At 40.4% G+C, this 12,297-nt stretch overlaps 1 protein-coding gene across 1 annotated transcript in view; it reads right to left on the bottom strand.

The window, feature by feature from the left end:
• Positions 1-12,297, bottom strand: part of LOC126354326 (sorting nexin-25) — a 175,027-nt gene that overhangs the window by 102,302 nt on the left and 60,428 nt on the right. Inside the window, exon 10 of the mRNA XM_050003887.1 lies at positions 11,922-12,108. Coding sequence (XP_049859844.1) covers positions 11,922-12,108 — 187 coding nt within the window. The remainder of the gene's footprint in view (positions 1-11,921; positions 12,109-12,297) is intronic.

Raw genomic sequence — 12,297 nt, 5'->3', positions numbered from 1 at the left:
TATGTAACCTGTATCTTTTGAATGGCCCACTTTAAAAATCCTTGGAATTATTTGTTGAAAACTTCTACAAATCTTTCATGTGTTCTCTAGGCACTCACTAATGTAAATCTATTGCCTAATTTATGGAAAATATTCTGAACATAGCGGCGTCAATAGATAAACAGCTTTCACCTGCTGTGCAAATCTTCAAATCTTTGCAAGGAACATCTTCTGACTAAGCCACTAGAATACATTGAGTTCAAGCCAATGTGTTTCTATTGACATGTGGTCAATAAATTTGTGGTATCACCACATGGAAATGAAGAACACCATTACTTCAAAATACCTTAACAGCCGTAATCCATACATATTATAAAAATGGATGTAGATATGTATGTATGTATGTATGTATGCATATATGTTTCACATCTCTTAAAATACTGGACAAATTTCAACCAAACTTAGTAGCCATATCACTTACTGTCTGGATACAGTCACTGTGGATGTAAGAACGGTCCATCTATCAAAGGGAAAGGGTTGGGGGTTTAAAAGGTAGTATAGTCCACTAAGCGCAAATAGCCAGACCGTATTCATCCAGTATTTGAGAATGAAAATGATTGCAATAAACTTCACACATAATTTCAAACAATTAGCTGAGGACACCTGTTTCACATTCCTTCAGAACCTCAACAACTTCTCCCCCATTTGCTTCACCTGGTCCTATTCAACCCGACAATCCACCTTCCTAGATGTCGACCTCTGCCTCAGAGATGGCTACAACTGTACCTCCATCCATATCAAACCTACTAACCACCAGTAATACCTCGACTTCGACAGCTGCCACCCGTTTCATACCAAGAAGTCCCTTCTGTACAGCCAAGCCACCCGTGGTCATCGCATCTGCAATGATGAGCAGTCCCTCTCTAAATATACCGAGGGTTTCACTGAAGCCTTCACTGACCATAATTATCCTCCCATCCTTGTACAAAAACAAATCTCCCGTGCCTTATCTTTCCTGTCTCCCACCACCTCCTAAAGTCCCACAGTCCGCCGACAGAGGATCATTCCCCTCTTAACTCAGTACCATCTGGGACTGGAACAACTGAATTACATTCTCCGCCAGGTTTCGATTACCTCTCATCGTGCCCTGAAAGGAGAAATGTCCTACCCACTATCCTTCCCATCTCTCCTACCATGGTACTCCACTGTCCACGGAACCTACACAATGTACTCGTGCATCCTTACACAACCCCTGCTCCCAATCCCTTACCTCATGGCTCATACCCCTGTAATAGACCTAGATGTTTGACCTGTCCCATACATCCTCCTAACACCATCTACTCCAGTCCAGTCACTAACGTTACCTATCACATCAAAGGCAGGGCTACCTGTGAAACCAGTCATGTGATCTACAAGCTAGGCTGCTATCACTGTGCTGCATTCTATGCAGGCATGACAACCAACAAGCTATCTGTCCACATGAACAGCCACCAACAAACTGTGGCCAAAAAACAAGTAGACCACCCTGTAGCTGAACACGCTGCCAAATATGTCTGTGCCATATGGGCCCTTTCCACCAACACCAGCTTTTCTGAATTGGGCAGGTGTGAACTTTCCCTGCAATAGATGCTACGTTCCCGTAACCCTCCTGGCCACAATCTTTGTCAGTCACTGTCCTCCCTGTTCCCATTCCAGCACTACACAGCTGTCATTTCACCGCCACACCCAGTCTTTTAATTTCTTTTATTTTTATTTCTCTCCTTTCCACTACTTAATCCCTCCTCCTCCACACCTTCTCTCCTGCCCTCCGTCTAAACTGCAACCCTTCACTGTCTACCACTCCCACCATACTAACACCATCCCTGTTGAAATGTGCTTTGTTGGTGAGCAAAATTCGCCTTGGAAATTGAGGAAAATCCACACAAAGGCGTAAAAACCAAGAACAGAAATAAACATTTGGCACAAATCTGCTGGGAGCATAATGTGCACTTTCTTAGTGTTGTGTGGGTGGAGCTGCTGTGCATGCAGAACATGCCAGACAGACAAGTGAGTCATATGCAATTGCGAGAGTACTCATCGACAGGTTCTCTTCAACTTGATGAAGCACTTCCTCTTCCAATATGACAATGTTCTGCTTTCTTGGAGCACCACAGTTTGCTGTATCGCTCGTACATTTCCCACTTTGCTGCAGCTGTTGTTCTACTCTGCAAACTTGGGATTAGGTGGAGTCACACGATTTGGAAAGTACTCATGGTACACGTATTGGGCACCCCTTCCATTACGGCGAGCTTCACCATAAATTAGAAATGTATTGGTGTACTCTATGCATGTGTACTCAAGCATCCTGTTAATGCAGTACTAGTCACCATAACATCAACTGACGCATAACAGGAAGCATGAAAACAAGGCAGATGGAAACAGAGGATATCACGTGACATTGTGCCATCATCCCATTCATGAATATGGGTAGCCTTCCATAATAGGTGAATTGAGTAAGAAACCTCTAGTGCATGACCGAGTAGCTGTTGTTTTCCTTGTAAATTGGAAATGAATTGTTTCTGGAGATGGGTTCCTATGTAAAACTAATCACCTATGCAACTTCTAGACAAGTCCATATGCGTGCAAATAACAGGTAAAAAGTCCTCATCCTCTTAAATCCCTAGATTAATTTAAAACAAATTTGTTACACATACTACCTACTATCTGGGAAGAAATACTGTGGAGATAAGAACCATCAACTTCCTACTGGAGTGATGGTGATAACTCGGAGACAGCAGGAGGAAGTAGAAGGTACACAGACAGAGAGGGGAAAGAAGGAAATGGACACACAGAGAGGGGGGAGGGGGAAATGGACTAAAAAAGGTAAGAGGAGGAGATGGACAGAGAAAGGGAAGAGGAGGATATGGACACAGAAAGAAAAGAGGAGTAGAGGGACAGAGAGGAGGGGGAGGGGGGGGGGGGAGATGGACAGAGAGAGGGGGTTGAGAAGATGGACAGAAAGACTGTGTGAGAGATGGGTCCTTTGGCCATAACAAATACAGAAAATCCATACACAGCAGCCTCTATTTCAGTATCCTGAGCCATCACCAACCTTCATAAAGAACAAATGTGCTGAGACTAAGCTCCAAAGAGCTGCCAGACTGCCAAGCATCAGTAACGCCCCTATTACACGATGCGCGTAAACCATATACCTATGCACCAGTCCCTCAAGTGTTCATATCTGTCATTACAAGCTAGTTCACAGCGGCCTATTACAGCATGTGCGCAGGATATACCTGGCGCACATGCGCAGTGTACGGTAATAATGTGAAAATGCAAATAGAACTGTCTGATCTCATAAAGTCATTCGTTCTACAGCGCAGAACTTAAGGGGGATCGTGTGACATATTGGAACATCATTATTCCAATTATTTACGTGAGATCAAGGTTCCTATTTAATAAGAAATTGTTTTTTATCACTATTGATTAAGTTATTGCTATTCTGTTATGTAGGTTACTACTGTTCTGAATTACTGACTAAACAGTTTTATATTACGACACTTGGTTCTACAGGTAGATGCATATCTAAATTTACATTTTACACATGGAGGACCCACTCGTTTTTGGAGCTATTGCCCTGGCAGTGACAGTAAATCTTCATATTAGGGCACAACGATGACAAAAACAAAAAGCTAAACATTGTCGAATTTGACCCTAGCTGAAAAGAAGGAACGAAGGTAGGGGATTATATTCCTTATGAAAGAACTCCCCCCTATGAACCATGGACCTTGCCATTGGTGGGGAGGCTCGCGTGCGTCAGTGATAAAGATAGCCGTACAGTAGGTGCAAGCACAATGGAGGGGTATCTGTTGAGAGGCCAGACAAATGTGTGGTTCCTGAAGAGGGGCAGCAGCCTTTTCAGTAGTTGCAGGGGCAACAGTCTGAATGATTGACTGATCTGGCCTTGTAATACTAACCAAAACGGCCTTGCTGTGCTGGTACTGTGAATGGCTGAAAACAAGGGGAAACTACAGCAATAATTTTTCCCCAAGGGCATGCAGCTTTATTGTATGGTTAAATGATGATGGCGTCCTCTTGGGTAAAATATTCCGGAGGTAAAATAGTGCCCCATTCGGATCTCCGGGTGGGGACTACTCAGGAGGATGTTGTTATCAGGAGAAAGAAAACTGGCGTTCTACGGACTGGAGTGTGGAATGTCAGAACCCTTAATAGGGCAGGTAGGTTAGAAAATTTAAAAAGGGAAATGGATAGGTTAAAGTTAGATATAGCGGGAATTAGTGAAGTTCGGTGGCAAGAGGAACAAGACTTTTGGTCAGGTGAATACAGGGTTATAAATACAAAATCAAATAAGGGTAATGCAGGAGTAGGATTAATAATGAATAGGAAAATAGGAATGCGGGTAAGCTACTACAAACAGCATAGTGAATGCATTATTGTGGCCAAGATAGATACGAAGCCCACACCTACCACAGTAGTACAAGTTTATATGCCAACTAGCTCAGCAGATGACGAAGAGATTGACGAAATGTATGATGAGATAAAAGAAATTATTCAGATAGTGAAGGGAGATGAAAATTTAATTGTCCTGAGTGATTGGAACTCAATAGTAGGAAAAGAAAGAGAAGGAAACATAGTAGGTAAATACGGAATGGGAGGAAGGAATGAAAGAGGAAGACGCCCGGTAGAATTTTGCACAGAGCATAACTTAATCATAGTTAATACTTGGTTCAAGAATCATAAAAGGAGGTTGTATACATGGAAGAATCCTGGCGATACTGGAAGGTCTCAGATAGATTATACAATGGTAGCACTGAGATTCAGGAACCAGGTTTTAAATTGTAAGACATTTCCAGGGGCAGATGCGGACTCCGACCACAATTTATTGGTTGTGAACTGTAGATTAAAACTGAAGAAACTGCAAAAAAGTAGGAATTTGAGGAGATGGGAACTGGATAAACTGAAAGAACCAGAGGTTGTAGAGAACTTCGGGGGGGGATTGGGGAACAATTGACAAGAATGGGGGAAAGAAATACAGTAGAAGAAAATGGGTAGCTTTGAGAGATGAAATAATAAAGGTAGCAGAGGATCAAGTAGGTAAAAAGACGAGGGCTAATAGAAATCCTTAGATAACAGAAGAGATATTGAATTTAATTGATGAAAGGAGAAAATTTAAAAATGTAGTAAATGAAGCAGGCAAAAAGGAATACAAACGTCTCAAAAATGAGATCGACAGGAAGTGCAAAATGGCTAAGCAGGGATGGCTAGAGGACAAATATAAGGATGTAGAGGCGCATATTACTAGGGTTAAGATAGATACTGCCTACAGGAAAATTGAAGAGACCTTTGGAGAAAAGAGAACCACTTGTATGAATTTCAAGAGCTCAGATGGAAACCCAGTTCTAAGCAAAGAATGGAAAGCAGAAAGGTGGAAGGAGTATATAGAGCATCTATACAAGGGCGATGTTCTCGAGGACAACATTATAGAAATGGAAGAGGATGAAGATGAAATAGGAGATATGATACTGCGTGAATAGTTTGACAGAGCTCTGAAAGACTGAAGTCAAAACAAGGCCCCGGGAATAGAGAACATTCCATTAGGACTACTGACAGCCTTGAGAGAGCCAGGCCTAGCAAAACTCTACCATCTGGTGAACAAGATGTATGAGACAGGCGAACTACCCTCAGACTTCAATAAGAATATAATAATTCCAATCCCAAAGAAAGCAGGTGTTGACAGATGTGGAAATTATCGAACCATCAGTTTAATAAGCCACGGCTGCAAAATACTAACATGAATTCTTTACAGATGAATGGAAAAACTGGTATAAGCGGACCTCGGGGAAGATCAGTTTGGATCCCGTAGAAATGTTGGTACACGTGAGGCAATACTGACTCCAAGACTTATCTTAGAAGAAATATTAAGGAAAGGCAAACCTACTTTTCTAGCCTTTGTAGACTTATAGAAAGCTTTTGACAATGTTGACTGGAATAATCTCTTTAAAATTATAAAAGTGGCAGAGGTAAAATACAGGGAGCGAAAGGCTATTTACAATTTGTACAGAAATCAGTTGACAGTTATAAGAGTCACGGGGTATGAAAGGGGCAGCAGTGGTTTGGAAGGGAGTGGGACAGGGATGTAGCCTCTCCCCGATGTTATTCAATCTGTATATTGAGCAAGCAGTAAAGGAAACAAAAGAAAAATTCAGAGTTGTTATTAAAATCCATGGGGAAGAAATAAAAAGTTTGAGGTTTGGCGATGACATTGTAATTCTGTCAGAGACAGCAAAGGACTTGGAAGAGCAGTTGAACGTAATGGACAGTGTCTTGAAAGGAGGATAGAAGATGAACATCACAAAAGCAAATTGAGGATAATGGAATGTAGCCAAATTAAGTCTGGTCATGCTGAGGGAATTAGATTAGGAAATGAGACACTTAAAGTAGTAAAGGAGTTTTGCTATTTGGGGAGCAAAATAACTGATGATGGTCGAAGCAGATAGGATATAAAATGTAGACTGGCAATGACAAGGAAAGCATTTCTAAGAAGAAAAATTTGTTAACATCGAGTATAGATTTAAGTGTCAGGAAGTCTTTTCTGAAAGTATTTGTATGGAGTGTAGCCATGTATGGAAGTGAAAAGTGGACGATAAATAGTTTAGACAAGAAGAGAATAGAAGCTTTCGAAAAGTTGTGCTACAGAAGAATGCTGAAGATTAGATGGGTAGATCACATAACTAATGAGGAGATATTGAATAGAATTGGAGAGAAGAGAAATTTGTGGGGCATCTTCACTAGAAGAAGGGATCGCTTGGGAGGGCATATTCTGAGGCATCAAGTTATCACCAATTTAGTATTGGAGGGCAGCGTGGAGGGTAAAATTCATATAGGGAGACAAGGAGCTTGCACAGGATAGAGTAGTATGGAAAGCTGCATCAAACCAGTCTCTGGACTGAAGACCACAAGAACAACGTGAAAGAACTGACACCTGAAGATCCACAAGGATTTCGGAACTTCATGAGGATGGACATGGCCTGTTTTGAGAAGCTGCTGTCTATGACAGAAGATGGAATTAGCAAGTGTGACACAGTTATGAGGGAGACTATCCCACCTTCTCATAAGTAAGAATTAAATTATATGAGGGTTGGAACTTTAATAGTGGCAACTATTTATTTACAGCTCATACAAAATAGATGCATGTTGCGAAGTTTTACTGACCTTCAAAGTAGTCACCAGCATTGTGTATAACCCATTGCCAATGATGTGGATGTCATAGGATACTCTTAGCAGCACCAGTTGTGTTGACAGTTCGAGCGGCATGGTCTACTGTCCACAAATTTGTGGCAGTTCTGAAGTGAACGCCGTAAAGTGTTTCCTTCGGTTCAGAAATTGAGTTGAACTCATGAGGGCTTAAGTTAGGGGAGTGCAGTAGCTGGTATAGCACTCAGCAGCCCCATCAGTCAAACAAATCAGTAACAGCTTGCACTGTACGTTCTTGAGCATTGTCCTGCAAAATGATGATCAGGTCCTGCAGAAAGTGTCATCACTTCTGTCTCTATGCTATTCATTTTTGGAACACAACCTACGAACAGCTTAGAGACAGAAGTGATGACACTTTCTGCAGGACCTGATCATCATTTTGCATGACAATACTCAAGCATATACAGTGCAAGATGCTACTGATTTGTTTGACAGATAGGGCTACTAAGTGCTATACCACCTACTGCACTTCCCTGATTAAGCGCCTGTGAGTTCAACTCGATTTCTAAACTGAAGGAAACACTTTACGGCATTCACTTCAGAACTGCCACAAATTCGTGGGCAGTAGACTGTGCCGCTCGAACTGTCAACACAACTGGTGCTGCTAAGAGTACCCTATGACTTCCACATCATTGGCAACGGGTTATACACAATGCTGGTGACTACTTTGAAGGTCAGTAAAACTTTGAAACACGTATCTATTTTGTACGAACTGTAAATAAATAGTTGCCACTACTAAAGTTCCAATCCTCGTATACTTATGTTTTGTGATCATACCAAATTAGATCACTAATAAAATACCAGTACATGCCCTGTTATGCTGCAGGCTGGTTGTAACATTATGTTTCCTGGTGACTCGGGAATCTTTTAAGAGTCTGACTTTCAGCCACAGAATAGCACAGCATACCATTTCAGATGTAGCTGTGGGTGTATGCACTGCAATTCACGACATTTTAAAGGACCAATACTTAAAGCTGCACTTTTGTTTTTTTCGAAGTTTGGAAAATGGAATGCAATGTGCTACTCAGAGTTTTGCAGTCCTTGTCTGTCGCACTGGGTGAAACTGCATGGACTTACTTACCATCACTGCCAGTTTTTCTTTTCTGGTATGCTGAAATACAGTAAGAGATGCTATAAAATCAAACATAAACTTTCACAAGCTAAGGCATTAAGATACAAATTGAAAATCACCATGTAACGTTATACGCATATTACTCAGAAAGAAAAGATTGCCAACGTGCCTTATTATGATACAGCAGGTCACATACACACCTTTCCCTGTTGTATGCCTGAATTAAGATGCTTAACACCTCTTCGCTCCATTTCTTTCGATAATACGAAGTAATCTAAAGAAAAAATGCTTTCACAAAAAGTTAGTATAAAAGAAAGTTTTTTTCTGCATTTATGAAAACCTATTTACTGAAAAAAAGGTGGGAAATCTCCAACACAAAAACTGAAATTAGATACTATCCAACAAACAATAAACAAATAAGCAGAAAGCACTGAGGTGCCCCCCCTTCTACACATGCATGATTTATCACTACCTAGTGCGCATGAGCGGATTGACGGCAGTTTAGAACTGCTGTCTATTCTGGTGCGCGAATATTGTGTCTGCTAATTTTCATAGTTTCACCCATTCTACCACTACATGGCTGTCAAGCTAGACCAGTACATTCGTGACAGATTGTCGTGTATTACCCGCTTAAGAACTACGCTACCTACAGTGTTCCAAAGGAATGGGTACTCATACCAACAAACTGGGTGTGAGCTGAGGATAAACTGATGTTCAGTCACAGCCGGAGTATGATTATATGTTTTAGTGATTTTAATCTTGTGACTCATGATGTTAGTCATAGAAATTTAATTATATGTATGACCTTTGCACTCTGAAGTAAAAGGTTGTAAACGTGATTTATATACATATGCAAGAGTCCAGCATGGCAACATTTGCCATCACAGATTCTGATGATCATACAGTCAACAAATGCATTTAGGTACTGTGTGATAGCACATAAAATAAGCCTAACTGACAGTTGCAGATGAGAGAGAATCACTTAGGAGAAAGCCAAGTATGGGCATCAGGAAACATTAAAACTAGATATAGATGTTTCAATTTACACAAGGCTTAGGTTCTAGCAGTCAAATCATTAAACTCCTTACCAGTCACCTCGTGTACCGGAGGCAGAAAACAGAGAGAGATAAGAATTTCACAAAATAACTTGACTGTAGGAAACCAAATGTGAATAGAGAGCTTAACAAATACTGGAATTCAAACTTTGCTGTAAACAGGGGTAAAACAATAATAATAGCTTACAGTACGATTATAGTATAGGCAGTGAGCACTTAAAAGACCACATCTTAGAGAAGGAGACAATTAACTCAGTCATCAAAATAATGCTTACAAACTGAAATTGCTGACTTGGTATAAAACCTGAAAATATACCACCAAGAATTTGAACTACTCTCCTTCTCATTGCAAACTAGCATTGCACCACATCACTAGGCCTAGAGTTTCATTGTGCTGCTGAGATTCTGGGGTTGGTAATCATATATACCAACATACATAACTTGAGCTAGCACTATGGGCTCTTCACAAAAATAACTCTCCTCCTAGAAGGAAGGAAGATAAGAGTTTAACGTCCTTCAACAGCATGTGCATAAGACACAAAGACAAGCTCAGATTATGAATGGATGGCGAAAGAAATCAACAGTGTCCTTTTCAAAGGAACAATTCTGACATTCGCGTGGAGCAGTTTAGGGAAATTGAGGAAAACCTAAATCAGGACGGGCAGATGGGGATTTGAACAATCACTCTCCCATTTGTGAGTATAGTGTGCTAAGCACTGAACCACCACCTCACACCATTCTCCTTTTAGAAACATATGTCATGCTGCTAATAGGACTGGAAAGAGAAAGAGGTATGTGTTAAGAAATTCAGTTACAAAACTAGTAAAAAGGGAATAAAGAACAAATATAAAAATCCATGGCCATGCAGTCATGTATACAATAACACTGAAGAAAGGGTTATGGAAGACGCCTGTATGTGACAGAGGGAAAGTGTCACACACTGTGAAGTCTATGTGAAATCACAGATTAAGAATATCATAAACCAAGGTATTGTGGCATCATAGAGGAAATAGCTGATAAAGTTGGATAATGAATTGCTGTGATTATAAAGCACAAGTTTCAATGTCATGATCAAGGGTAGTAACCACTTAGGTATGGGTGTGAGCGCAAGTTGATGACATTCAGCATCAAGTTTATAAGCATGCTCATTTAGTTGTCTCTGATCATCTTAAAAATGAATGTACGACACTAGCTGTTATTTATAAGAACTACTGTTCCTTATAAGAACACTTCTGTTGATACTGATACTTTTATAAAATCCAGGCAAGCTAAAGAGCAGAAGGAATCACTATTTATTGGGAGTTCCAATGTTAAACTAGTTATGGAGCTCCTATTAGCAAATAACAGTTTTCGCAGGAAACACAGGGTTTGCCAAAGGGATCTCACCAGAACTGATGTGGTAACTCTGCAAGTAGGTACTAAGGATGCAACGCACAGTTAATTGCAGGTCTTGGCTCACATTAGCAGTAACTCTCATTGTTTAGGTTCTGACACCACTCTCATTTCCTTTTGGCAAATGATTGGTGTTCTGAAGATTCCTGAGCTTGTTCAATGGATCAGAAAACAATTTACAATTTGCCCATTATGTCCACAACCATGTACTCTGGTGATTTGTGTGTGTAACTCCAGTATAATTAATCAAAGGTTCAGGACTGGATCTGCAATTATCTTTACATATTTTCTTCCAGCTGACCTGCTCCAAGCATGTAAAAACCACGAACTGTCCTCAAGACTTCTGTTTTCACTATTAATCGCCACAAAACTAGTTGGATGTAACAGTTTTCAAGGCAGAAAAGGAAAGGTGTACAATCTCCAAAAGGGCTACACCTATAAAGCACCTTAGAGCTCAACCAAATAAGCTTGTTTACTCAGACTCAGTCTTAAGAGTTCTGGGGCTAATGAGATGTCCTAAACCAAACACTCCATTATATCCACAACAGTCTTCGAAACAAATTTATTTATCAACAGTATCAAGTGGAGCACTAAGGGGTAGACATTCCTGAAACAGGGATGCATTACAAAGCACGAGCAAGAGATTTTGTAACAGTGTGTGCTTGAAACGTATCTTAATGTTTAGACTAGCAAAGTATTACACTGCATCTAAAGATTAATTCGGCACTGTCTTTTAGCACATTCCTGAAATAAAATCTGACCACCTAAGTTTTGCTGAATAAACTATTTTCACCTTTATCTGCACTGATTAATGAAAATAAAATTAACTTCAATAAAGTAACAGTCATAAACTGTACTCCTTTTGAATGACACTTCGTTAGTCTCTGACCATGGGTTGTGGAGGAGAGGGTGGGGGAGGGGTTCAAGAAACTAACCACTAAGTCATGTACAAATGCATCAATTGCTGTTCCAAGAATTATTTTGAACTGCTCTATGGCACCCTAATGTGGAATGGTACACACACACACACACACACACACACACACACACACACACACACACACACACAGAGAGAGAGAGAGAGAGAGAGAGAGAGAGAGAGAGAACAGCAATATTGCATAAGTGAGAGTAGTTGCATTGCATAAGGAATCAATAAGGAAAGCACTTACCATCAACTGCTTCATCTGTTTCATCATGATTCTCCATAGCAAGTAGCATTTTTGGATATACATCACTCACAATAAATGAAGGGAATATTTTTTCTTCCAAGTTAGCCAGTATCTGAGTCTGTACCTCATAAAATACTTCTGGTCCTGTATCCCCTAAGAGAAACGCCTCCATTCTCTTCAAGATTGGCTGAAAGAATAGAAATAATGAATACAAGAACAGAATACAAAATGAACATACCAATCACTATAAGCAGAATATGTGACACTTCACGTAGTATTATGTAACTTGACAAGGAGTACACATTTCCCAGGACAGTGTGTGAACCATCCGATGATTCAACGGTAATGACATTTAACTGATATTAGTAAAGGTTTT

This window comes from Schistocerca gregaria, chromosome 3 (genome assembly GCF_023897955.1).
Source record: "Schistocerca gregaria isolate iqSchGreg1 chromosome 3, iqSchGreg1.2, whole genome shotgun sequence".
Taxonomy (NCBI): Eukaryota; Metazoa; Arthropoda; class Insecta; order Orthoptera; family Acrididae; genus Schistocerca; species Schistocerca gregaria.
Note: the sequence above shows the minus strand (reverse complement) of the source record. Positions and strands in the feature narration are given on the sequence as shown.